The sequence below is a fragment of the Adiantum capillus-veneris genome, chromosome 8, assembly GCF_014529385.1.
Source record: "Adiantum capillus-veneris isolate H3 chromosome 8, ASM1452938v2, whole genome shotgun sequence".
Taxonomy (NCBI): Eukaryota; Viridiplantae; Streptophyta; class Polypodiopsida; order Polypodiales; family Pteridaceae; genus Adiantum; species Adiantum capillus-veneris.
In genome coordinates, this window is record NC_140938.1 from 83,951,391 (window position 1) to 83,977,191 (window position 25,801).

The 25,801-nt window shown below is 43.7% G+C and overlaps 1 protein-coding gene across 3 annotated transcripts in view; it reads right to left on the bottom strand.

Annotated features, from left to right (window-relative positions):
- The window catches only part of LOC147452468 (cleavage stimulation factor subunit 77-like), a 30,143-nt gene extending 5,286 nt beyond the window's left edge, over positions 1 to 24,857 (bottom strand). For 2 of the 3 annotated variants that reach the window (XR_015188898.1, XR_015188897.1), the window contains exons 1-5: positions 24,676 to 24,857; positions 24,418 to 24,470; positions 23,978 to 24,106; positions 23,611 to 23,699; positions 23,420 to 23,483 (exon numbers count right to left, since the gene is read on the bottom strand). Coding sequence is in view for 1 of the 3 variants with exons in the window: in XM_086518149.1 (XP_086374275.1) it covers positions 23,592 to 23,699; positions 23,978 to 24,106; positions 24,418 to 24,468 (288 nt within the window). In the remaining 2 variants the exon portion in view is untranslated. Of the gene's footprint in view, positions 1 to 23,419; positions 23,484 to 23,563; positions 23,700 to 23,977; positions 24,107 to 24,417; positions 24,471 to 24,675 lie in introns of those variants that run through there. The other variant, XM_086518149.1, reaches the window with a different exon arrangement.
- Positions 24,858 to 25,801: the final 944 nt, after the last annotated feature.

Sequence of the window (25,801 nt, forward strand, 5' to 3'; positions counted from 1 at the left end):
CTTTCGTCCCACTTGTCCCATGCGCGGTAGCGAACTGAGCTAAAGTCAGCCACTGGGATATACTTATTCATCCAATTCTGAGTTCTTGTCGTCCAAGTCCACTTCTTGAATGGTTGGTTCTTAGGTTTCTTGTTTACCAAGGAGCCTATCCAGGTAGATGAAACCAAGCGGTACTTATCAAAAGCCCTTGCCCGCTGTCCCCCACAAAAGACAGGTACAGGTGGGATGTTAAACTCGTGATGGAGAGTTGCCCTCCCTACAGAGGTTGACCTTGCTCCCTTTTTGAGTAACATTTGCATCCCAGTGGCGACGAGGCACTGCAGAGAGTGAAGGACACGTTGATCGTGGGCCCTCATAATTTCCGCGCCATAACAAATCACTGGATACACGCACGCCTTAAAAACAGTCAATCGAGACTATATTGGGATGGCTCGGTTTGCCAGCAGGTGCTGACATGCGAATAGACTTTTCCTCCCCTTGTCCGCTCGCTCCTTAACGATGCGTTCAATGGAAGAGGTCGAGTCTACATCGATGCCAAGGTACTTGTACGTTTCACCTACTGCAACCATCTCACCACCTAGAAGGAAGATCATCATAGAGAGATCTTGCAAGTCCCCATGGAACACCGTGACCATGCATTTTTCAATTCCAAAGGTCATGCCCCCGGTCTTTGCCCATTCACTTACCTTGGCAAGGCTCGTTTGTAGGCTTTCAGGAGAGTCAACAAGTAGAACCAAGTCGTCGGCAAAAAGGAGTCCTTTAATTCTCTTGAGGAGATTAGGTACATCTAGGTCCGATGTTTCCCCATCGGCGTCTAGAATATCCTTGATATATATATTGAATAGACAGGGCGATCCCGGGCATGCTTGGCGGACTCCCAGTTGCATCGGAATCGAATCCGATAGTTGTTCCATGTGTCGGACTTTAACAGAGGTGGACCTGAAGAGCGCCTGGAAAAATGTAAGCGCTCGACCTTGCAGGCCAGCCGTAGCGAGCTTTAGGAACATCGCCTCGTGCGATACTGTGTCATATGCCTTCCTGAAATCAATGTAGGCCGCATAAGTTGGTTTCCCATCCTTGTGACGGAGTTTCACAATCTCTTTCAGGCATGCAACTTGCCCTATGTATTCCTCATTAGTACAGAATCCTGCTTGGCCGGGATTGAGGAAGTTCCTCTTTTCAAGTATCTTAGTGATCCGCCTAATCACGACTGTGGTGAGGATTTTTATGGCAACGGAGATTAACGCGATCCCGTGATAGTTATCAATGTTGGTCAAATCGCCCTTCTTGGGGATTGACACAATCACTACGTCGCAAGTGCCAGCCGGGATATCTCCAGTGTCATAAATAACCTCAATCATGTACAAGTATGCTTTGCCCATTTTCGTTCGTGGCTTACGCGGATCCGTTCTTAGCCCTATCCTTCACAAACAGCTTAAAGAATTCGGGTGGTAAACCATCTCCACCCGCTGCCTTGTGCCTCTTCAATCGCTGACAGGCCTCCCTTACTTCGTACCAGTTCAATTGGTCACATACCTCAAGCATATCAGGCCAGATGCGCACGTGTTTGTCATACCATGCAAGCGGATCCTTGTTGGTACCGTCTGTATCGGCGAATACCTTGGAGCAGTGACCCTCCCATACTTGTGATTGCCTCTCTGGTTCCGTCACTAACTCCCCATTTGCGTTCAAAGGTTGATTGGCAATAGTTCCTTGCCCCTTCCCAACTATTTTCTTGAGGTGGGTAAAGAATTTCTTCATTTGACCCTCCCTCAAGAGCTCATTCCCTTTTTTCACGAAGCGCTCTAAGGATCGTTTGTTAATGTCATGAACAATGGCCTTCGCATGAAGTGCTATTGCCTTGTACTCTCTAACCGCTTGCTCACTAGCTCCAAGCTTAGGACTCAAGGTACAATGGACTTGTCGACGCTTCAATGTGCAGGGAGAGTGTCAGTGTCGTGCAGAACTCTAGACTCAGGACTCGAAAACTAGACACTAGACCATGCAAAGTGGATGATGATGCGTACCCATGACTTGAACCAACCACTCATATATATCTCCTAAAGAGGCACCAACAGCTAGCTGGCAGATATCCCAATCTAGCTAAGCTTATCTCCAAACTGAAGTGGTGGAGATCTGGCCACGGTCTCCATTGGACCACCATCCATAACACTTGCTACGTGTCACTGCCCGCCCAGTGTGAACTCAAGCCCAACTGCAACTATTTGCTTCTCTCATGCGAGTGACAATGTAGCAAGTTACAGGTTGCCCGCCACAAGACCGCTCACTGTCCCGATAAGAGAGAAAACTGAAACTGACAAAGAGGACACTGAAACTATCAGAGATTATTGAAATTAGCAGGAAATCAACAGTCAATCCGACTGACGACTATGGAGAAGACATGATTAAATGTAGGTATTTGCAGAATATGATGAAGAAGTACGGCAACCTGCCATAGTGACATAGGCTACATAGCAAGTACAAACTTAAGAAGGTCCAAGTCTCGAGTAAAACCTCAAAATGAAGAGGGTAGTGGAAATGTAACCAAAAGGAAGAAGTTGTTCCATGTGAAAACTCGTTTTGAAAAAAATCCTCTAAATTTAGCTGGTTTTCGTTTTGGCAATCCTCCAAACTTGCCTCGAATTGCCAGTGGGAACAATGGTGGGTAGGGGCTAGGGAAGGTTATGTGAACACTATTGGGGAGGGGGTGTGGGTAGGGGCCAGGAGAGAGGTAGGAGGTGTGTAGGGCGAGGATTGCCTTCACGTGTGCATTCTCAGTAAGCGGTTGAGATGGAGATTGCTCGCACTCTCATTGAGTGCAACAACAGTTCCATGTATCATCTACCTCTTTCAGTTCAATTTTTATCGAAGTGCTAAAAGTCTGTTCGGTCTGTTTCTTTCTATTGGCACGTGGTTTCCTCTCGATTACAATGGTATCATAACTTCAGACGTGTGCTTTTATGAAAGCATACCGGTCCCACCAAAGAGCAGACACAACAAACAAGCGCTTTCAAAGTCTACTCAAATTTTCTTTCAAGAATCTGCGTCTCGACACCAGACTTATTAGTGACTCCCACCCTTACTTCATCACGCATCGAGCGCTCCCATCTTCACCACTATCTTACAAAGCATAAGCCATAAAGAACCCAAGACATGGCGTTCATGGATTCAGCAGAATACTTGCATTTTCTCCTCTACAAGAGAAATTGACTATGGAACCAGTTTTGACTTTGCCGGATTTGCAAAAGTCATTGGAAGTGTATTGTGATGCTTGTGGTCGTAGTTTGGGTGTGGTCTTAATGCAAGAAGGCCATGTCATTGCCTATGAGAGCTGATTGTTTTCAAGGCCGGAATTGATAGCACAGATTTATGAGAAAGAGCTTTTGGCGGTTATCCATGCTCTTACTTAGTGGCAACATTACCTACTCGGAGCTGATTTTACGGTCTTTACTGATCATCAGAGTTTACACTACTACTTGTCACAGAAGCAGCTATCGGAAAAGTAGATGCGATGGGCGGACATCTTGTCACAATTTCACTTCCAGATTGTCCATGTGCAGAGACAGAAGAACTTGGTGGCAGATGCTTTGTCCTGAAAGCCGTTAGTCTTGGCTATTTTCGTGATTCATCATAGAAGCTTTGAGGACATGGTCGATCAGTACGCCACAGATCCGGATTTTTCAGATATATTTAGTCGAATACAGAATGGGGAGGTAGTAGTGGGATATTCCATTCGGGATGGCTACTTGATGAAGAAAACGATGTTGTGCGTTACACAGCCGTTGAGAGAAAAGGTTCTAACGGAATGTCATTGTCCACCATTTACAGGTCACCGCGGAATTGACACCACCTTGAAAGGTGTGGTGTGGAGTGATACTTCTTTTGGCCGAGACTCAAGAAGGACGTGGACGATTTTGTACGCAGTTGCTTGGTATGTCACATGGTCAAGTTTGACAGACATAAAGCACAGGGATTGTTACAGCCTTTACCCATTCCCACCCGACCCTGGGAAAGTATGGCTATGGATTTTATTTTTGATCTCCCGAAGACACAAGGTGGACACGATGGTATCTTGATTGTTATTGACAGATTTAGCAAGCAAGCTCATTTCATTCCAGTGAGGAAAACGTCAAGCCGGATTATTTTGCAAGATTGTTCATTGCCGAGATATTCAGATTACATGGCATGCCTCAGACAATAGTCTCTGATAGAGATACCCAATTCACGAGTTTGTTTTGGAAGGCTATTTCGGAGAACATTGGCACTAGGTTGCAGTTCTCGTCATCTTTCCACCCGCACACAGATGAGCAATATGAGATTGCAAATTCAATCGTACTGGATTAATTGAAGTCTTACATTTCTGATCAAAAGACTCAATGGGAGAAGTTTTTGCCCTTGGTGGAATTTGCCTACATTAACACAATCCGCTCTTCAACGGGGAAAGCGTCATTTGAGATTACTGAAGGTGCTACGAAGGTTACACCATTCCTAAGCACGAAAGTAAGATTTTTGAAGCCGACCAATACACGAGGGACTTTGACACTGCTTTTGCCAAGGTCTTGGAGGCTTTAGCAAAATCTCAAGAAAGACACAAGAAGACAGCAGATCAACACCGTCGCGATTTGAAATTAAAGAAGACGATTGGGTGCTGTTACGATTTGAGAAGGCACGCCTGAGAAAGAAAAAGGGAAAGGAGCGGCTTTTTCCAGATGAGCAACCCGAAGTGGAGGAAAGCGAGGAGATACTCGTGACAGAATAGATATTGGCACATAAAGATAGAAAGATTAAAGATAAAGTGATTAGACAGTTCTTGGTTAAATTCAAGAACTATCCTGCACTAGATGCGAAGTGGATGGAGGAGGAGGACCTAGCAGATACTCCTCAGATATTAGGACTTTACCTTGAAGCATTCGGTTTAGCATAGTCTACTCCGATAGAACCTCGATTTCAGCATGGGTGAATCTAGTGCAGCTGGTTTGCACAAGAGGAGAGTCAATCCGCTCCGTTGTCAATAGATTGCCCCGATTTTTGATATAGAGTCACTAATGTTCCTTTGGGTTTCAGGTCATGTGACTGTCCATTGGTACACGTTGCCGATTAATCATGTTCTGAGATTTGGAATGATTTTGAATGTGATTTGTCATGTGATGTCCTGTGATGTCCGATGATGTGACTGTGGATTGGTACATGTGCTAGATGTGTTGTGCCTAGTGCATCGGTACTAACAGTCAGTGTATGCTAAGACAGTTTATGGCCTCTGACTGTTTTGCAGGCATAATCGAGGGCAATTACAATGCTTTCAAGAGGGGGTTATGTTACAAAATGGTAACATGGCTAAGCACAGACACACATTGAGACGTGGCAACAGTGACACGTGGCAGAATTGTACGAACCCCCCCAAACTGCATTCACTTTGCTGTAGTGGGGCAGTTTTCGTAAATCGTGCTAACTTTGTTGACGTGGCATTTCGGGCAAATTACGCTGGCTGATTTAGTTAGCAGCTTTTGGGGCAATTGCTTTTCAGAGAGAAGCTTTTAAGATTAATGCTTTTGGGGCTCTGCTTTTGGACATCCCTTGTACCAATAAATAAGTGGGCTAGGCCTCACTTCTCACAGCATCTGGACGCAGAGTCTGAGAGTGAGAACCTACCCACCTTGTACTTTTGAACACATATTAATACAAAAAGAAATACCAAAAGGGGCGCCAGTCTTCAGGACCAGTACCTCTTGGCACGAAACTACGCCGGGCTGTGTCGACCTAATTGTGAATTGTGAATTATTTTGAAGTGAATCTCTCCTGTGTCACGATAGAATCTTGACTTGGGGTGTCGAAGTTTGTTACAATATAGTCTATCCAAGCAAGTCTCAACCATGCAAGAACTTATGGACCATGCTGTGGTCTTTTATGACACACTTCAAGGAAGTCAATGACCTAGGATAACAAGAGTTCCGATCTGGAATGAGACTCCTTATTGGATGACATTCTTCTGGGAAGCCAACGACATAGGAAATCAAGAGCTCCAATTTGAAATGAGAAAATTGCGGAATGTTCCCTGAAATGACCCTCGAAAAATTTTAGCTACCTTGAGTTGTTTTGCAGATACGCTGTAATCGCGGACGAGTGTCACAAATTGCTGACGTGTCAAGCTACTCAAGAACGGAGCCAACCTACAGATCCCGGCTCAGTGACCTAAACCCGAAGAGAAGAAGCTCAAGCAACAGAAGAAATTCTACTGGCGAACAAAGTCTTGCGAAGCGGCCTATTTTTAAAGAAGAGTTCCCACCAACTTATGGGACCTCGTCCAATGGGGCCCAAGTGACATAAAGGCATTAAAATAAAGCAAGCCCACACACACTCGGAGACCTGATGACATGGCAGCTGTACAGACGCTCGCACTTCACGCTAACCTGCTGACATACCAGCCTGTACGGATTTCCGTGATTTTTATTGAAGCTATATGCTTTTGAGTTTGAATGCTTTTCATGTAACTTCTTTTCAAGGCCAAGGGTCTTGAAATATGTGCAGAGGGCTTAGTTTTTGGGACTCTTCTAGGTGAAGGTGCAAAGCGTGAGTGCCGGCATTGTACCGAGTTCAAGTAATATAAAGAAATACTGCAAGGGGCACCAAGGTTTGGGGCCAGTGTCCCCTCGGGGTGGAACTCTGCCACTCCTTGTGTCGTCTATCTTTTTTAGTTTAGTTGATATTGAAGTGCTAAAAGTCTGTTCAATCTATTCTTTTCTATTGGCACGTGGTGCCCTCTCGATTACACCACCACTCAGCGAGGTAGTTAAATGACCTTCAAGAGGGTGTGGGTGTCTCGAACTAGAACACGTACTGTAGGTATGCTAGTTGCCTTGGCAACGACAGTGGCTACGGTGCGAGGTGTCTCCAAGACAATCCCAATCTCTGAACCTATCTTGGAAACGAGCAGGAGGTACAAACGAGTGATGTGGCATAACCCTAGGATTGCAGACCGAACACACACACTCTCTTGCAGTTGATGTGGCACTGTCGTACAGACCCTCGCAGATTGCGACACGATTTACAGAAAAGTAGGACAGATGACATGGCAACAGCGTATAGAATTCAGCTTTTTGGGCCTGCTTTATTCTACGCAATGTAGCAAGAGAGAGAGAGAACTTTATTGAATTGATTTATTTACTCAAGAAGGCTTGAGAGTGGAATTGCTTTATTTTTGAAAGCTTTTGGGACACCTTTTTGGGGCTCTTCTTTTAGCATCCCTTGTAAAATCCTATAAATTAGTGGTTTGGGCTCCCACTTCTCAGAGCATCTGAACGCACAGTCTGAGAGTGAGAGTCAATCACTCCCTTGTACTTTGAGCACATATTTTAATACAAAAAGAAATACCGAAAGGGGCGCCACTCTTTGGGGCCAATATGTCTTGACATGGAACTCCGTCGGGCCGATGTCGAATCAAATTGTGAAGTGTTTTGAAGTGAATTCTTTTCGTGTCGCGGTAGATTCTTGACTTGGAGTGTCCAAGTATGTTACAGTGGTATCGGAACACGGCCGATTTCTCTTCTACCGGGAAATTCGATCCTTTTTACGCGGCACTTATGGATTCAAGCAAAGGATAGTCGACTTCCTCTGCATCGGGAGATGCGGGAAGAGATCACGAAGAAGATTCACGCGAGTATGGCCCACCTCGGCCTACTCAAGCGGAGCTTGAAGAGATGGAACATCGGAGATTGGTCGATGATGCGACAAAGTTGATGCTAAATTTTGCAAAGGGCCCTAAACTTGCAAAATTTTTCACCCAGACCTCCTTCGACGAGGTGCACTCACAGTGGCGGCAAACCACAGAGCCACCCCTCAAACCGGCACTCCAACAACCTCCTACGCCAAGGATGTTTACAAAGCAAGAATTAGAAGAGGTGGTTGATGCACGGATTAGCCAGCTTTTTGACGTGCAGAACAAAAGAAAAAAGCACGACAAAAAGCAAAAGAAAGGCACTGACTTCCCGGGTTATTTGGGTCGTCAATCGACTTTTGCATCGGCAAGAAAGCAGAAGAAGCATGTTCAACTTGAAGGAGTATACAATTCTTCTTCTTCTTCTTCTTCTTCAGAGAGTTCTTCTAGCTCTTCCGACTAGAGCGAAGAAGACAGAAAAGGCAAAAAGCGAAGCAAAAAGCAATGCTTTGAAAAGGGCCAGAAAAAGGCAAAGAAGTCTAGATCTCGCCCAGTTATACAGAGATTTCTACAGAGAACTCGTCTTCGAATAGTTCGGACTCTGATGACAGCAGATTCTATGCAAGCAAGAAGAATTTTAAAAAAGCCAACCAGTATGACTTTCTAGAAGATAAAAGCAAGAAAGTCCAAGAATTTAAAGGTGGACAGTCAATTAAATTTGACGACACGTTTTTTGGATTTCGAGACGCTTCAAAGGCTTTAGCCTTCATACAGCAATTTGACGACAGTCAATTAAATTTGACGACACGTTTTTTGGATTTCGAGACGCTTCAAAGGCTTTAGCCTTCATACAGCAATTTGACATATCTTTCTCTGGAGAACATTACTCTGAGCACTCCAAGATTCGGAGGGCTACCTCGTACTTCAAGGGTGGTGGTCCACCCTTCTGTTGAACAAGAAAGCACCACTTAAATGGCTGAAATTTAAAAGGCTTTTTATTTCTTCATGGCGGACTCACGAGTACAAGCGCGACATACGAACTACTTGGACCCATCCTCGGATGACCAAGAAAGATACATTGGACGCATATTGAGAGAGATCTCGGAGCTCTTTTCTACCAGCTTCTTCATTTAAGAAGATCTCATTCAAAGAACAGATTGAGCGGTTTACCTTGGGTCTTCCTACAGAGATATGAGATCACTGCTTAGAGCAAAAGTCAGATTCCATTCAGGAACTGATGAGTCATGCGAAACGGGCTTTTGCCATTCACTCAGGAAATTTGACCTACCCCACAGATGAAATCATGACGCAAAGGACCGACTTCGAACAATGAAAGTAGAAAGAAGAAGAGCAACCCAGAAAAGAAAGAAAAGGATGCACGACCCAAGCTCACTCTTCAAGAGAGAGCTCTCTACATCAAAGAGGGGAAGTACTTTGGATGCGGGGAAACTGGGCACATCTCTGTGAAGTGCCCTAAAAAGGCACCGAAAGAACAAAACAACAAAGATAAAGACAGGCCTGAGGGTTCAAAAGCAGCCGAGGAACGTGGACGAAAAGGCAAGATGAAAGCAGGACTGGTCCAGATTGCATGGGTACTGACCCACGCACGATTGATGAGAGTACAGAACTTTGCCAAGCTTGGGACAAAGTGAAAAGACCAAGAAGCCTTGATTTTCTTTGATGGAGGAGCCAAGGCCAACTTCATTTCACCTGAATTGGTGGCGCGGTTGGAGATCACACCCGATCAGATGGGACCACTAACAGAGGCAGTTCTAGCGGCACTAGGCAGGGACGTAGCCAATACACATGTCATTGGCAAACTTCGGTTGCATTGTCAGGGGTATTTGAGCACAAGGACTTCTACATAATGCCCTTGGAAGGTTGTGATGTCCTCCTGGGAATTCCCTAGTACCATAAGAACAACGCCGTGGTCGACTATCTGGCGAGAAAAGCGACTTTGACTAAAGAAAAGGGCAGCACCATTGTACTTGATGTGAATCTAGTGGCGAGTCTCTCCCTATTGTATCGGCTTCGGCCGTTTCAAAATTAATAAAATCCGGTCTGTTTGTTTACTCAATCTTTTTGAAAGAGTTGAATGATGAACATAGGACAAATTTGTCGGAACTTGATTAAGAACGCCAAGATTTTCTCCACACTCATGCCGATTGCTTTTCAAAAGGCCTGCCAGGCTAGTTACCATCAGCTTGTCCTGAGGATCATACAATTGATCTGATACCTGGAAGCACACCACCGAACCGGCCACCTTACCGTCTGAGCCGAGCCCAGAACGAGAAAATTATGAACCAAGTGAAAGACCTCTTGGAAAGGGTCTTGTCTAGCCTAGTACTTCACCGTATTGCTCTCCAGTGTTGTTGGTTTTGAAGAAAGACGGATCTTGGAGAATGTGCATCGATTATAGAGCTCTCAACAAAATCACCATCAAGAACAGATCTCCGATTCCTAGGATCGATGATATTCTTGATCGACTAGGGATCCTCCTATTTTAGCAGGATCGATTTGAAGAGCGGATATCATCAGATCCGAATTGTGTCAAGAGATGTCTACAAGACAACTTTTCGGACGACCTTTGGGTTATTTGAGTTTTTGATGATGCCTTTTGGCCTAACCAATGCTCCTGCGACATTTAATCGGATGATGGACATGATTTTTCGAGAGTACAGACTATTTGTTGGCACTTTCTTTGAAGACATCATTGTTTTCTCCAAGGATGAGGCAGAACATAGAGAACATCTGCTACAAGTCTTTCAGGTATTACGATATCACAAGTTGGTGATTAATGCAAAGAAAAGTGAATTTTTCCTACCCGAGATACAGTTTTTGGGACACTATCTCAGCAGGCAAGAGTGCAGATGGACCCGACCAAAATAGAGACTATCCGTGATTGGCCCGATTTGAGGAATGTCCATGAAGTTAGAAGCTTCTTGGGCTTGTGTTCGTACTACAGGCGGTTCATTAGAAAGTTTGCAGAGGTTGCTTTCCCTTTGCATTTGTTGATGCAAAAAGGAGTCCCTTTGTCGTGGGGATCGACAAAGGTGACTGCCTTTCAGGCATTGAAAGAGATATTGACTACAGGACTAGTTTTGATTTTGTCGGACTTGTAGAAGCCATTTGAAGTATATTGTGATGCTTGTGGTTGTAGTCTGGGTGCGGTCTAATGCAAGAAGGCCATGTCATTGCCTACGAAAGCTGATTGTTTTCAAGGTCGGAATTGACAGCACAAATTTATGAGACAGAGCTTTTGGCGTTTACTCATGCTCTTACGCAGTGGCGACATTACCTACTCGGAACAGATTTTACTGTCTTCACAGACCATCAGAGTTTACGCTACTTGTCACAGAAGCAGCTTTTCGAAAAGTAGAAGCGGTTGGCGAACATCTTGTCACAGTTTCACTTCGTGATTGTCCATGTGCAGGGACAAAAGAAGTTGGTGACAGATGCTTTGTCCCGGAAGCCGTTGGTTTGGCTATTTTCGCGATACATTATAGGAGCTTCGAGGATATGGTCGACCAGTATGCCACAAATACAGATTTTGCAGATATTTTCACTCGGATACAAAATGGGCAGATAATAGCGGGATATTCCATTCGGGATATACCTTCATAAGTTCAAAATAGTCTGAACTCACGAATTATAAGAGGGAATAAAGCACTCATAAAACTATAAAAGCAAGGGAGACACGAAAAGAAAAGAAAACAAAAACAAACAAACTAACTAACTAAATCACTTTGATTGCTTCGAAACAAAACTAGATAAAACAAAACATTATTAACTTAAAAATGTTTCAAAAAAGGTATGTGTAAAATAAGTTGACGCAGCTTACTTGGCTTAAAACAAGTACTCAACTTTAAGCAAAAAAAGGATAAGACATCTTAAAAACTTAATCCTAGAAATCAAACTTCACACAACAACCTATAACGGAACACATTCTTAAGTCCTCAGGTAAGCTAAATATGAAATCGAAAAATGAATACTACTACAAACCTACGAAGAGCAAAGAACCAAACTTGACAATATGTGATCTCAACTTCACTACTTGTCCAAACAGGAAGAATAAGATTATCACCTTTATCATGCATAGCTTGGACAACAGCTATGACATCCCTACTCACGTTGTCAGTGCCCAAGAGTAGGTGCAGGTTTATATAGAGGTCATTCATGCTTTGAACGTACTCTACAAAACCAACGAGCTGAGTTTCTATCACCCTCCGGAGGTGATGGGCATACTCAGCCATGATAAAGGCTAGAAATTGTCAAGCTATAGTGAAAATACTAGAAACACTAAAGATCAAAACAACAACATAAGGTGTTATTAAGTCAAACAATAAGTTGGCTTTTTAGCTCCCCACTTCTATTGAATTTACTACTGATTATCTTGAACATTCCAAAGGAAGAAACACTAAAAATAAACTTACTACGATGCAAAAATGAACGAACTTTTTTCATGATTCTTTTGAATGAGTATCCTTTTTCAACTAGTAAAGAAATAAGATGGCAAGATTGAACAACAAAAGTAGATTTACTAGAACAAAGACGAGAAAATCTAAATAGTTGAGAGCAAATGACACCGTACTTAGCTAAAAGAGAAATGTTCGAAGAAATGTGAGGCATGCGGATGATTTTTAGATTGGCATATTCTGGTTCAAGGCGCTTATCATAGATATCTACTTCTAATCCCAAGGGAGTCTGAAAAATCTTAAGGTCTAAAAAGGCACAACAATCACTATTTGTGGTACATTTAAGTTCACAAAACTCCTTGGGATAAATCCCTCCGCCTACAGAACTCGAATTCAAGTACATAAAATCTTGAAAAGAAGGAACGTCAGGGACAAAAAGATCATCTACAAAGCGTCTTACATTGCATAACTTGTGCAAAAATATTGGGCAAGTGTTAGCAAGGACAAGACGCTCCATAAAATCAAACTCATAAGTAAAAAGATAGAAATTAGCAAGAAAAACAGCACAATTGGTACCCATAGGGATACCAATTGTTTGCTTGAAAAGAGAGTCGCCGATGGTTATATATAAATTGTCCAAAAGAAAATCTAACCAAGATATGATGTCAATGTCATCTACAATCCTGGTGAATCTCTTTCTTCCTTTGTCTACATCTACATTCTTATTTTTCAGCCATAAGAAGTCAAAGTTCAAGGCTGACTTTTCTACTAGCAATGCCTTGTACCTATCCTTCTCAAGCTTGTACGCAAAAAATTTTGAAATAAGAGACTTGACTCTAAATTTAAGGTCCTCCAAATTTAGCTTCGTGTATAGCGTTGTAAAGTCAAAAGTTTGGAGACATAAAGGAGAAGATTTCTCCTTAAGGCTTCTTGAAGAGTTCAAAAACTTTAAAAGAATCATTTAAAATCCAACTTGAATCGGTAGGTACGTCTGCTTCCTTTAGCATATTATTCCACAATTCATTTACGCTAGGTAAAATGGCTTTGAAACAATAACTAAGCCATTTGGAAACCTCGGTCAAAGAGGTGTTACAAGAAGCAGCTATAAATCTAGGCTTTATAGGGTTCTTGTGGAACTTCCAAACGGTATATAAAAAAGGTAATTTATTCCATTCGGGATGGCCACTTGATGAAGAAAACCATGTTGTGTGTTACACAACCGTTCAAGGAAAAGGTTATGGCTGAATGCAACTGTCAACCTTTTACGGATCACCGCGGCATTGCTACCACCTTGAAAGGCGTAGAGAGATACTTCTTTTGACCGAGACTCAAGAAGGACGTGGATGATTTTGAACGCAGTTGCTTGGTATGCCAGAAGGTCAAGTTTGACAGGCATAAAGCACAGGGATTGTTACAACCTTTGCCCATACCCACCCGCCCCTGGGAAAGTATTGCAATGGATTTCATTTTTTATCTCCCAAGAACACAGAGTGGTCACGATGGTATTTGGACTCTTATTGACAGATTTAGCAAGCAAGCTCATTTCATTCCAGTGAAGAAAACAATCAAGCTGGATCACTTAGCGAAACTGTTTGTGGCCCAGATCTTCAGATTGCATGGCATGCCTGAGACGATTGTCTCCGACAGGGACCCCAGATTTACGAGTTTGTTTTGGAAGACTACTTGGGAGAACATTGGAACGTTGTTGCAATTCTTGTCATCGTTCCATCGCAGACTGACGGGCAATCCGAGATTGCCAATGCAGTGGTACTAGATTTATTGAAGTCTTACATCTCGGATCAGAAGACTCAATGGAAAAAGTATTTACCTTTGGTGGAATTTGCCTACAATAACACGATACACTCTTAGATGGGGAAGGCGCTATTTGAGATTATTGAAGGTGCTACGAAGGTCCTACCCTTCCTAAGCACGAAAGTAAGATTTAAAAGCTGATGACTATATGCGTGATGTGGACACAGCTTTTGCCAAGGTCCACGAGGCTTTGCAAAAATCTCAAGAAAGACAAAAAAAGGTAGTAGATCGCCATCGTCGCGATTTAAAATTGAAGCAGAACGATTGGGTGCTCTTACGTTTTGAGAAGGCACGCCTGAGAAAGAAAATGGAAAGGAGAGGTTTTTCCAAAGCTTAGTATGCGATACTACACACCTTTCCAAATTTTTGAAAAGATAAATGATGTCTCCTTTCAACTGAAGCTGCCCAACACTTGGAGAATTCACAATGCTTTTCATGTGAGTCTCTTGAAGCCTTTTAAAGGCGATGTGCCCGAAAATGGGGAGCCTGATGAGCAACCCAAAGTGGAAGAAAACGAGGAGATCCTTGTTCCAGAACAGATATTGGCGCATAAAGAAAAAAAGATCAAGGGTAAAGCAATAAGAAGGTTCTTGGTTAAATTCAAGGACTATCCCGCATTGGATGCGAAGGGATGGAGAAGGAGGACCTAGCAGATACTCCTCAGATTGTGAATCTTTACCTTGACGCATTTGGATTAGCATAGTCTATTCTAAATGGAACCCCGAACTCAGCTTGGGCGGAATCTGGTGCACCGGGTAAGCACAAGAAGGGAGTTGCTCCACTCCTTTGTCAACAGATTGCCGATTTTTGATACTAAAGTCATTGATGTCTCTTTGAGTTTCAGGGATACTATGAGCTGAGTGACCTGACAGTAATCTACTGTAATGACTTTATGAACTGGAATTTCCAATAATATGATGCTGATTTGTTCTTGACTTGTTTAAGTGCAGGAACTGATAGACGAAATGACTGCAACATTTTGGTCTGAACGATCTCGATAGACATGGTTGCAATAGGGATTAGTCAATCGAGCACCTATGAGGTCCCCAGTGGATCTAGATGCGATTGCTAAATACGTTGTCAATAAATCATGGTCTGAGATCCAAATGAATGTGATTTGTCATGTGACGTCCTGTGATGTCAAGCGATGTCCTATGATGTCGTGTGATGTGACTGTCGATTGGTACATGTGCTAGATGTGTGTTCCTAGTGCGTCGATACTAACAGTCAGTGTCTACTAAGACACTTTATGGCCTCTATCTGTTTTGAAGGCTCGAGGACAATTACAATGCTTTCAAAGAGGGGGGTATGTCACAAAACAGTGACGTGGCATAACCCTAGGGTTGCAGACCGAACACACACACTCTCTCTCTTGCAGTGGCAGAAGCTCCCGGATTTTCCGTTGAATACTGACGTGGCATTGTCGTAAGGACCCCAGCAGATTGCGACACGATTTACGAAAAAGCAATACAAATAGATGATGTGGTAGCAGCATACGGAATTCAGCTTTTTGGGCCTGCTTTATTCTACGCAATGTAGAGAGAGAGAGAGAGAGAGAGAGAGAGAGAGAGAGAGAGAGAGAGAGAGAGAGAGAGAGAGAGAGAGAGAGAGAGAACTTTATTGAATTGCTTTATTTACTCAAGAAGGCTTGAGAGTGGAATTGCTTTATTTTTGAAAGCTTTTGGGGCTCTGCTTTTAACATCTCTTGTAAAAACCTATAAATTAGTGGTTTTGGTTCCCACTTCTCAGAGCATCTGGACATAGAGTCTGAGGGTGTACTTTGAGCACAGATTTTAATACAAAAAGAAATACCGAAAGGGACGCCAGTCTTTGGGGCCAATACCTCTTGGCATGGAATTCCGCCGCCGGGCCGGTGTCGAATCAAATTGTGAACTGTTTTGTAGTGAATTCTTGTCATGTCGCGGTAGATTCTTGACTTGGAGTGTCCAAGTCTGTTACACTCTCCTCAGGCCAGGGAATCATATTGGAATGAGTAGGTCTACCTCCTCAACAAGAGCATTGGTAGCTAGATCAAAGCCTTAGCGCAATTGTCGATAATGAGCTGCAACTGCTCGGATGGCTAGGGGGCTCATCGCAATGACCTTGGATGCATCTCAAAAGTCTCAAACTCTATCTAATAGTAGTCACGTCAGAGAAGCTGGACGTCAATGATCTTACCCACATCTGCTAAAAGGCGGGCCTGGAGGAGATCGCGTACCTCCCCTCTCCTAGGTCCGGTGCCAATGATCTTGGAAATAGCATAGGTAGCCTTAAGGCACGCAACCTCTACCTCTTAGCTCACTTGCTTTGTCGGCGAATGAGTAAGTCGGATGGTGGGTTACGCGGATTATCGGAGGTGGGGAGTGAGGGCAAGTGGACGTCACTACAAAGCAAGACTGAAAGCCACCGGGGGGTCCAGAAGCTGTAAGAAGGGGGGGGGCCGGAGAATGGCACCTCGAGGAGGGAGATGGGGTTGAGTGAGTAGGCCGAGAGGAGCACGAGGCGGGAGAGGGGGGATAGCGGGTTGCTCATAGCAGCGCAAGGAGGGGAGGGGGGCTGGCGGGTAGGTTGAGGCAACGATGACGAGCGAGAGCAATAGCAGCAACGAGCGGTCAAGAGCACACCTCTTCCATTTGTGGGGTTAAAAGAGAGATTCTCTACATAGAGATCTCTTCCGGGAAGTTTCTTTTCGAGAACCAAGCTGCGTTCTGAATTTCGAAACTTCACATGTGATGTTTTTCGTGTTTAGATCTATGAGAGTGTGTTTGCACGTGTACTTCGTTTGCACGAGGGAACAGGGACAGAGGAAGGCATGATACTCTACAAGAGAAAAGCACTGTGTGGGAAAAGAGCCAGATCAGTCCAAGGGTTTCGCACCTTGAGTTTGGGAGTAGATCCATATATCTCAGAATGTTAGACTCTCCAATTGAGATTAGGGAATAGAGATTCCCGAGAAGGGACTTGGTGTCCAACAAAGCAGAGTTGCTACCTACGGGAGAGGATTCTTGGAGGTGAGTTCCAGAGCTAAAAATCTTGGCTCTCCATGATTCTGAGTAAGGAACAAAGGTTCTTAGGACTAGGGTTTTGACTTGAGAATAGAAAAAGTACCAATGAGTCTGATCTAGAACAAACGTGGTAAAACATGCGGTTCAAGTGCTTGTATAAAGGCTTCTCCTTAGTAATAAAGATACTCTTACCGAGGCCGGGGGGATCTATTGGACTATCAACGAAAATCGAAAAACTGTCCACGTCATCAGCTGCTACGCATGTGTGCGGGTCCTGCTTTATTTTAATCCTTGTCAGCGTAAATCACGAAATTCCCTACAACTACCACGTCAACATTGTCAGCGCGTTTTGCGGAAATCTGCCACGTCAGCACTATCAACGGAAAATTTGGAACTGCCACGTCATTAGCTGCTACGCATGTGTGCGGGTCCTGCTTTATTTTAATCCTATATGTCACTTGGGACGCCATCGGACGGGGGCCCCATAAGTTGGTAGGACTTCTTCTTCTGTTACTTGTTCTTCTTAAGGTTTCGGCCCCTCGGCCGGTATCTGCAAGTTGGCTCTATTCTTCAAGGCTTTGACACGTCAACAGTTTGTGACATAGGCTCATCTCAAAGTCATTTAGGCCCCATGCAACACTTATAACTTGGTGGGTACTAGGAAATTATTAACTCAAAAGAGGCAAACTAGACACATGGCGGCTCCAGGTCGATTCTGCAAGATATCATAGAGGAAGCTGATTTTTACACATTATGAGCCTACTATATGTGTGAGTAGTGGGTGCAGGGGATCACAACTTTAATGGAAAGCTTGCCTTCTCCCTTGTTTTATGTAGCACGATGATTCCGCTCTCGTGCAACTCTCTCCCCTTTTGAATACAGAATCGTGATGCTCAACTCATTGTATGTACGGTTGTGAGGTTTCTTGTGCGATTGCCAAGGCAAGAGCCTGTTGTCCAAGTACTGGATTAGCTAATTGCTAATCCCCAATCAATCTTTGGAGAAAATCTGCAAATTCCTACGAGCAGTCACACTTTTATTGGTCTGAAAAAAACCTATTCCAGCCTAATTTCAGCAGCATAACTGCAGTAGGATGCTTCACAAACAAAATTCTCATAACGTAGGTGACTTTCCCGGTGCATTAGAGCACTTTCCCAAACCTGGCGAGAAATTATAGCACGCTGAATTCTTTGTTTTCTGCCTCGAACCAAAAAATGTACGAGAACACTTGTGCAGAGAATTCCTAGCTTCCCTGAAGCTCTTGGGGAAATTAGGGATCAAAAGGGTCAGAACCCTTAATCTGCAAAAATACACAAAGGGTTGTAATTTACTGTTTAGGGCTCCGCTTCGCGTGCCGGTCGCACAAGTAGCAAGCCCTCCAGCTCTCGCACCTGTAGGGCTATTGACCTTTCGATTCGGACAAGATTTCTAGCGTGAAATCTTTCCGGATCAACATGTATAAAGAAATACCGAAAGGGGCGCCAACTTTTGGGGCCAAAGCGGTGACACTGGTTGCTTGGAAGCACTCCAAGCCGTGTTTTGTTTGAAGTGTAACTTCCTGTCACAAGTTTATTCGCAAAGTTTCTTTGTGTCGTATAGTTCAAGTAAAGTTATCAGTGTAAAGATCGGGTGAAAGCTAAAGTCTACCGCCCTTTAGCGAGTCTACGGGTTGGTTTCAGTGTCTCTACTATATACCCATACTTTGGACAAGTCTACAAGTTACCTCTTTAAATAAGTGAAACTCCAATTTTTGTCCCTTGATGAGTGACCAATTTATTGAAAGGCAATAACATTGCAAGGCTAAGAGGGTCATATAATGGGTCATGAATCTATGCTGATCTGTACTCTAGATGTCGAGATAGTAAGGCTCGTATCCTCTATTGCAATCTGTCAATGCTATGAAACTCATCTCTGAGTCGCAAGCGTCTCGATCTCCCTAGCTCCAATGCTCGGTCAATGAGAGTACCGTGGGTGTGAGTAGTTTGTAGTGGTTGTTGCTCCTCTATGTGTTCAGTGTTTGGTGTGAAGGAATCCGTAATCTGTCTTTGGGATTGTCTCTCTTCACATTTCCTAAGTAGACTATCTCTGTGTCTATGTAACTTAAGTAGATACATGTCACGTGACACATCCAACCCTATGTGTCCGTGGACAAGCTACAGCATGACCAGGGTTCAGTTTAGTCAAGTCACTCTAGAATAGTAAGTGATCTGGCACTTTTGTGAGTCTGTTCGCAGACCCTGCATGACCAGACACGTAGAGTAGATGCATATCCTCCGCTTGCACACAGCATGATCATCAGCATTACCATCAGAACCTATCAGGAGCATTTCTAGTGCTTTAGACCTATTTTCCCAAATTTTGACATTTTTCACTTATTTATTAAGTGACTTTTGTTGGACACTAGGTAGGGCAATTTTGCTAAGTTTGTATATATAGAAACCTAGTGCTAGCACTTTTTGGCAGAAGAGGCAGCAGGAGCACCTTGCTCAACAGGCAACTTCTCAGCAAGACCAACCCCCGCGACAACTCGGGTTTTTCTCTCACCAGAAGGCCTAGAGTTTTTGGACCAGATCAGCCAACGTTTTTGCACTTGCAAATTCCCGGCAACAGTAGACAGCAGATCAGCCCTAGCGTTAGCAGATTTCCCCGAAACAGCAGATCAGCCCTAGCGTTAGCAGTTCCATCAGCAAGGACAGATTTCAGCCCCTAGCATTTATGGTTTGCAGATCAACCACAGCGTTTTTGCAGACCTTCGCAACAAGGACATCAAGAACAACAGCGTTTTCGGTTTTCAGCATAAGCACACCGCAGGAAAGACCCCGAACCTCGCAGCTCTCACCTTCCTGCAGAGCAGATCCTCGCCGCATGGTGAGATTCATCAAGGTTTGCAGTTTCAGCCCGGAAAACGCAGATTTCAGCATTTGCATTTTCAGCGTGTCGTTGTCGTACCGTCGTCATCGACATAGAGTCAGAATTCAGCAGATAAAGATTTGCAAATTTCAGCCCTTAGCATTTTCAGATTTCAGCCCGTCTCGTCGTCGTCCTCATCATCGTTGACATTGTCGGCAAGTCCAAGCATTGTAGAGATTGTGCAATCAATAGTAGACCACTCTCGCCATCAAGAGTGGGGCCTTCGGAGGAGGGTTTTACATCTCTAGCGTCGTATTCTCTTCTCTCTCTCTCTCTCAATCTCAGCACCTTCACTCATAGTGTCCATTCACTTTGTTGTGTCCATTGCACTCTCTCACTAAAGGAACGGAAGGCTCTCCCTTCCGTAAGTAAAAGGAATCCTTGAGCACAATTCGGAGCACTCATCTTGAGCAAAGTTCAACATTCACTTCCGCTGCACCTTATAGTACATCCCAAGACATCTTTTGTCTTGATAGCTATGACTCTGGAAAAGGACCTGAAGCCTTCTTTGAATAGATAGCGGAGGTGACTTGGTACATTGTGCATTGACATATATAATGCATCTGTGTCTTTGGCTCTCTATGCCTCTCTCCACAGAGGGTCCACAAACCTGAACTCCATAGAGCATAGCTGAAGCTATCAAGGTATCAAAGAGCCACATGCTAGAGCTTTGTTGGGGGTTCTTGGAACCGAACCTGTGAACACATCCTCTCCATTCCTCCCAAGACCCCATACGATCGGGTCAGTTTTGTCTCTGCTACTCTCTTCAAAGAAAACCTTGGCCTAGTGAAGATTACTGTAGGATAAGTGTATGCATATGTGCACTCCACAATATCCTAACCATAAGTCAATGTAGGTTCTGATCTCCTTATCCACTACGGTGTGGTGTTAAACACCATAACTTTGGTTCTGCCAAGGTTTACGGATGATCCACTATGGCAGAGATAGCTTTGGGGACATCTCCGCTTCCACCAGAAATATGGAATTAGCTATGGTTCTAGATTGGATGTTGAAGGGTATTTTGAAAGAGGACTGAGGTGAAAACTGTGGATGATAGGGAGAGCTCTCTTAGACTTTGCTGAACGGAAAGAAAAATTCGGCTCATTTTTGGGTTCTGAAGGATCTCCATTCCGCTCCTCGGATTCTCTACGTTCCTAAGCATCGTGCTCCTGTTGCCTTCTTAGAGAATGCCATGTCTTGTCAACTTCTTGCAGAGAGAAAATTTTCCAACTCTGCGAGCTTTTTTTGTAGGTCTTGAAGCTCTCCCTGCTTGCTTTTTTCTAGACTTGTCACGGCTTCTTCCCAGAGTCCTTTACAAGGGGACATACTCTAACACCACTCTCACAAACACAATCTCAAATATATGCGAATAGATAGAATTTATCAGTTAATTTTGAACCCAATTTGATTTTATATATATATATATAGATAGAGAGAGAGAGAGAGAGAGAGAGAGAGAGAGAGAGAGAGAGAGAGAGAGAGAGAGAGAGAGAGAGAGAGAGAGAGAGAGAGAGAGAGAGAGAGAGAGAGAGAGAGAGAGAGAGAGAGAGAGATTGACATAGTCCTTGGGAGTTGACGTGGCAGATTAGGTGCAGAGTCTGGAGTACCGGCTTGTACTGTGTTGATGCAATATAAAGAAATACCGAAAGGGCCGCTAAGGTTTGAGGCCAATACTCTCTGGGGTGGAATTCCGCCACTGTGCTGCGTGTCGTCTCTCTCTCAGTTCAGTTGTTATTGAAGTGCTAAAAGTCTGGTCACTCTATCGACAAGTGGCATCCGTCTTGTGACAGCCTAGCCAACCTTTTACTGCTCGGATTTCAGTGCCGATTGGCCCGACCAACTAATGGCGACCTGGCCAAGACTATTGCAGGTGAAACTCCGCTAGTCGGCTGTTTCACACTAGCCATATAATGTCTGTCCATTTGTGACTTCAAAAAGAGTCCCAAAAATCAAATAAAAATCAACGGAAAGAAACCGAACACTAAGGTTAATGGTTGTCACAGCCTTGTGATAGACGCACTGGAATTTCATGTGGTACTGCCCTCGACAACAAGAGGTCTAGCTCATGATTATTTGCTTAAAGGTCTCCATCCTTCAAGCCATGAGCTACACTTGTATGCAAAAACACTTGGCTACAAGATTGAGCCAGGTAGGCTAGCTATTTAGCTTCACGGGGGGGGGGGTTTATCCACGCCCCATGCTAGATCTTCTTGCAACGCCCACGACCCAAGAGAGAGAGCTATGGTAGGAGCTTACCAATCTTGTCATTTTGTTTATTTGGAGGGCAGATGCTTCTGAGTTACCGAGGGGCAACCTGAGCCACTATGACGACAGGATACCATGTACCAACGGAAAAGAACAGAGTGAACACGTAAACGCTTCAAAACAATTGAACTGAAAGAGACAATGCACACGAGACACGGAGTGGCAAAGCACCACCCCAAGCGGACACTGGCCTCAAGCAATGGCGTCCCTTTCAATATTTATTTATATTGCTTGAACATTGTACAACTCTATGGCTCTGCTCTGCTTCTCCACGCGCTAGAATGCCAGAGGAGGAGCCACAATACGTACTTATACGTCCATGGCCTTTCAAAAGTAGTTTACAAGAAAAGCATCAAGCCCAAAAGCATTTGGTCCAAGAGCTGCCAATGTTGTTGACGAAGGTCTGTACAGTCTGTCACGTCATCCGCCAACACATCAACGTGTTAGCGTGAAATCCAGGTCGTCCTTGCAGCTTCCACATCATCAGTTTTAACGCAGGACTTAGTGCTCGTGTGTCACTATATTTAATTTGGGCCCCATCGAACGGGGTCCCATAAGTTGCTAAGGGTTACGATTTTAATTCTAACCCTTTCTTTAATGCTTGGGCCACTCGGCAAGGAACTGTAAGTTGGTGAGAACTTCTTCTTCTTCTTCCCCTCGGCCGGTAGCTCCAGGTTGGTTAGGGTTAGGCTCGGGCAGCCCTAAGCCACTAGGTCTTCAGAGGCTTGACAAGTTTGTGACAGCCACCCACAGGAACCGTCCAGGCTTTCTAGCTCAAGTTGATTCAAACTGAAAGGATAGTATGGATGCATTCAGGGCAGCTCACATCGGCCTGAGAGACAGTGCTAGGCCTTTATTAGCCTTCAACGTTCAAGAACTTTCTTCATGGTGGTCCACGGTTTCCGCTGCATTACAGGCCCCAAGTTCGACTCTTCCCCCGTTCCATTTGTAGCTGTTTCTATCTTAGGAGAGTCTCCCATGTTCCTTGTGATAGGAGTTAATGTAGCCCATTTGGCGGGTTATACCTATTAGAAGGATTTATTTATCATGCCCAAAAAAAAAACAGCTTGCCCATGCTTTACACTGATGAGCCTCTTTGCCAAGAGCCCCTGGCTCAGCCATGTACTTGCACTTTACAAGTTCCATACCTATTTCTCATGCTGCAATGAACGAGGAACAACTTATTCAATCAACTACCCACTTGTACACAAACAATCTCCACTCACAATTCTTTTATGCCATCTTCCATAACCATTAGAAAAATTCAAACAAAAGTGGGCTAATCAGATTTTTCCAAGCACTGAATTGCAACCAAGGTTCACTTGAAATCATGTGATTATTAAGGATAGAAAAAGAAGCACCTGTTCAACTGTAAATGCAACCCTTTTGGTCAAAGAATTGGCATTGAGCATCTGTGGATTTCCTCTAAAAGAAACCCAAAAAATTTTATAAGTAGAAATTAAACAGCACAATGAATTTCAAAACTGCGAATACTACACAGATGCTCAACATAAACTCTGAATATTTGATTAATCAAAATTCTGAGCAAGACCAGAGGCTTATGCATAGCAAGCTAAGACTGACGAAGACTCGCTTTTCAAAAGCCAATAGCTGCTTCCAGGTTGAACATTGCTGTTCTTCCTGCACGAGGAAGCAAGGATTACAATAAAACCTTAAACCTCATCAACAACACATTAAACTGACATCTTATCCAATGAAGGTAAGAGTCCAGAAGAAGAATGAGACATGCAAAATTGAGAGATTCTCACACAACCCTCTTAAGTTAAGTGAGTACATAACTCCCACCATCTCAACCCAAACCTCTACTGCTCTAAAACATTAGAAACGCTAAACTTAAACATCGGACTCTTGTAAAGAGGAGCAGTTACCCCTTCAAATACAGAAATAAAAAAACTTACTTTAATAGAGCCTGTTGGTGGAACAGCTAGCATGCTTGAGTCAATCTGTTCACAAAGCTTCTTCCGCTCTCTATAGACAGCCCTTGCACTAAAATGTTTAGGCTGATACTCTGCAAGGAGACTTTTATCCTGTAACACTTCGACAATCAGAATTGTTTTGTGCAACTTAAGCTCCTAGAATGTAAGAGGGTGTTCTAGACAGTGCCACAGGACAGACTGACAGGAGGACATTCCAATTAGACTGACGAAAAAATATTGCAGTTTCTGTATACACTATCAAAACAAAGAGGCTGTATTGGCGCTCGACTAACAGAATTCTCAAAGGTTTTCATAATCTTTCCACAAGGTGTACTGCTTACGAACAGCTGTCATGCGGTGATGATGCCTGAAAATATAAATGGAGCAATATTCATTAATAAAATTACAGAAGTTGAATATACCGGAGTAGCGGCTATAGACTCCATCCATACAGCACCAGCCCCGATGTCCATTCCTAAACAAAGAAGATAGCACTCTGTAAATAAGCTTCTTTCATGAAGAACAATAACACCACAACAGATCAAAGACAAAACTCCTTTGCATTCAACATGTAAAGAAGGCTCATATAGAAGAATCCTTATCAGAATACCAATTCAAGCCAAGATACAAACAAAGACAGATAGCATGCATTAGTAAGTTTAGGAGAATAGGAGGTGTACTCGAAATCTCTGATCACAGCTTTCCTTCCTCTGTGGCCTAACCCTTTCCCTTGTTTCCTTCTTCTGTGACTTTAGCCAGAGGTTTATTGCACATTCAGCATAGCTTTCAGTCACTCACTCAAGGAAGAAAGGAAGGATACGGTCCCAATCTTCTCCATTTTGCTCTCTTGTATTTCAATTCCAAAATGACCTAGCAATCTCTATCTGTTTTAGATTTTCTAGCTCATAAGCCCTAGTGGACCCATGCCCATGTGGATGATGCTTATATGATGACTGCTTCTACAATACTGCCCCTCATATCTTTGTTCTGTGGCTATCATGAAGTGAATCTCTGCTCTGTCGCGGTAGAATCTTGACTTGGAGTGTCCAAGTTTTTTACAGTGGTATCAGAGCACATAAAGATTCTTCTTCTACGGAGGATCCGATCCTTTTGGCAGCGCACACAGCTTGGACTTATTAGCCACTCTCACCCTTCATACATCGTGCATCGGGCGCGCTCCCGTCTTCATCACTTTGTCTTACAGGACATAAAGCCATTAAGAATCCAAGATTACACATGGGTTCTCGTGAAGAATCTGACGGAGATGACACCTCTCAGTGGGAAGGCAAAGAAAAGTTGAAAATCCAGCGTAGGAACTAAAGAAAAGAATGAAGATTTGAGCAAATTTTTTCGGACAAGTTTGCCTGAAAGGAGTACAAATGTCAACTGCAGATTGGCATATGTTGTGAACATATTAATTCAGTACTCGAGGGATCCGAGATTGGCGAATCACCTGAAGAATTACCCGAGAAGAATTACCCGACTAATAAGATCTACTCAAGATGGCGTGTGGCCATTGCTTCTCCTCTCAGGTAGGGAGGAAAGCCAAAAAGACAGACGAGTACAGAAAAGCAGAACCTGTACTCGCTGAGAGACATGGACAAGCGAAGAAAAAAACAAAGCTTTGAAAGGGCCAGAAAAAGGCAAAGAAGTCTAGATTTCGCCTAGTTTTTGACAGTTGTACAGAGGAGTCATCCACGATCACATGTTTTATGCAAAGTAGAAATAATTTTATAAAGCCAACCAATATGACTTCCTCGAAGATAAAAGCAAGAAAGTAAAAGAATTTAAAGAAGGTGGACAGTC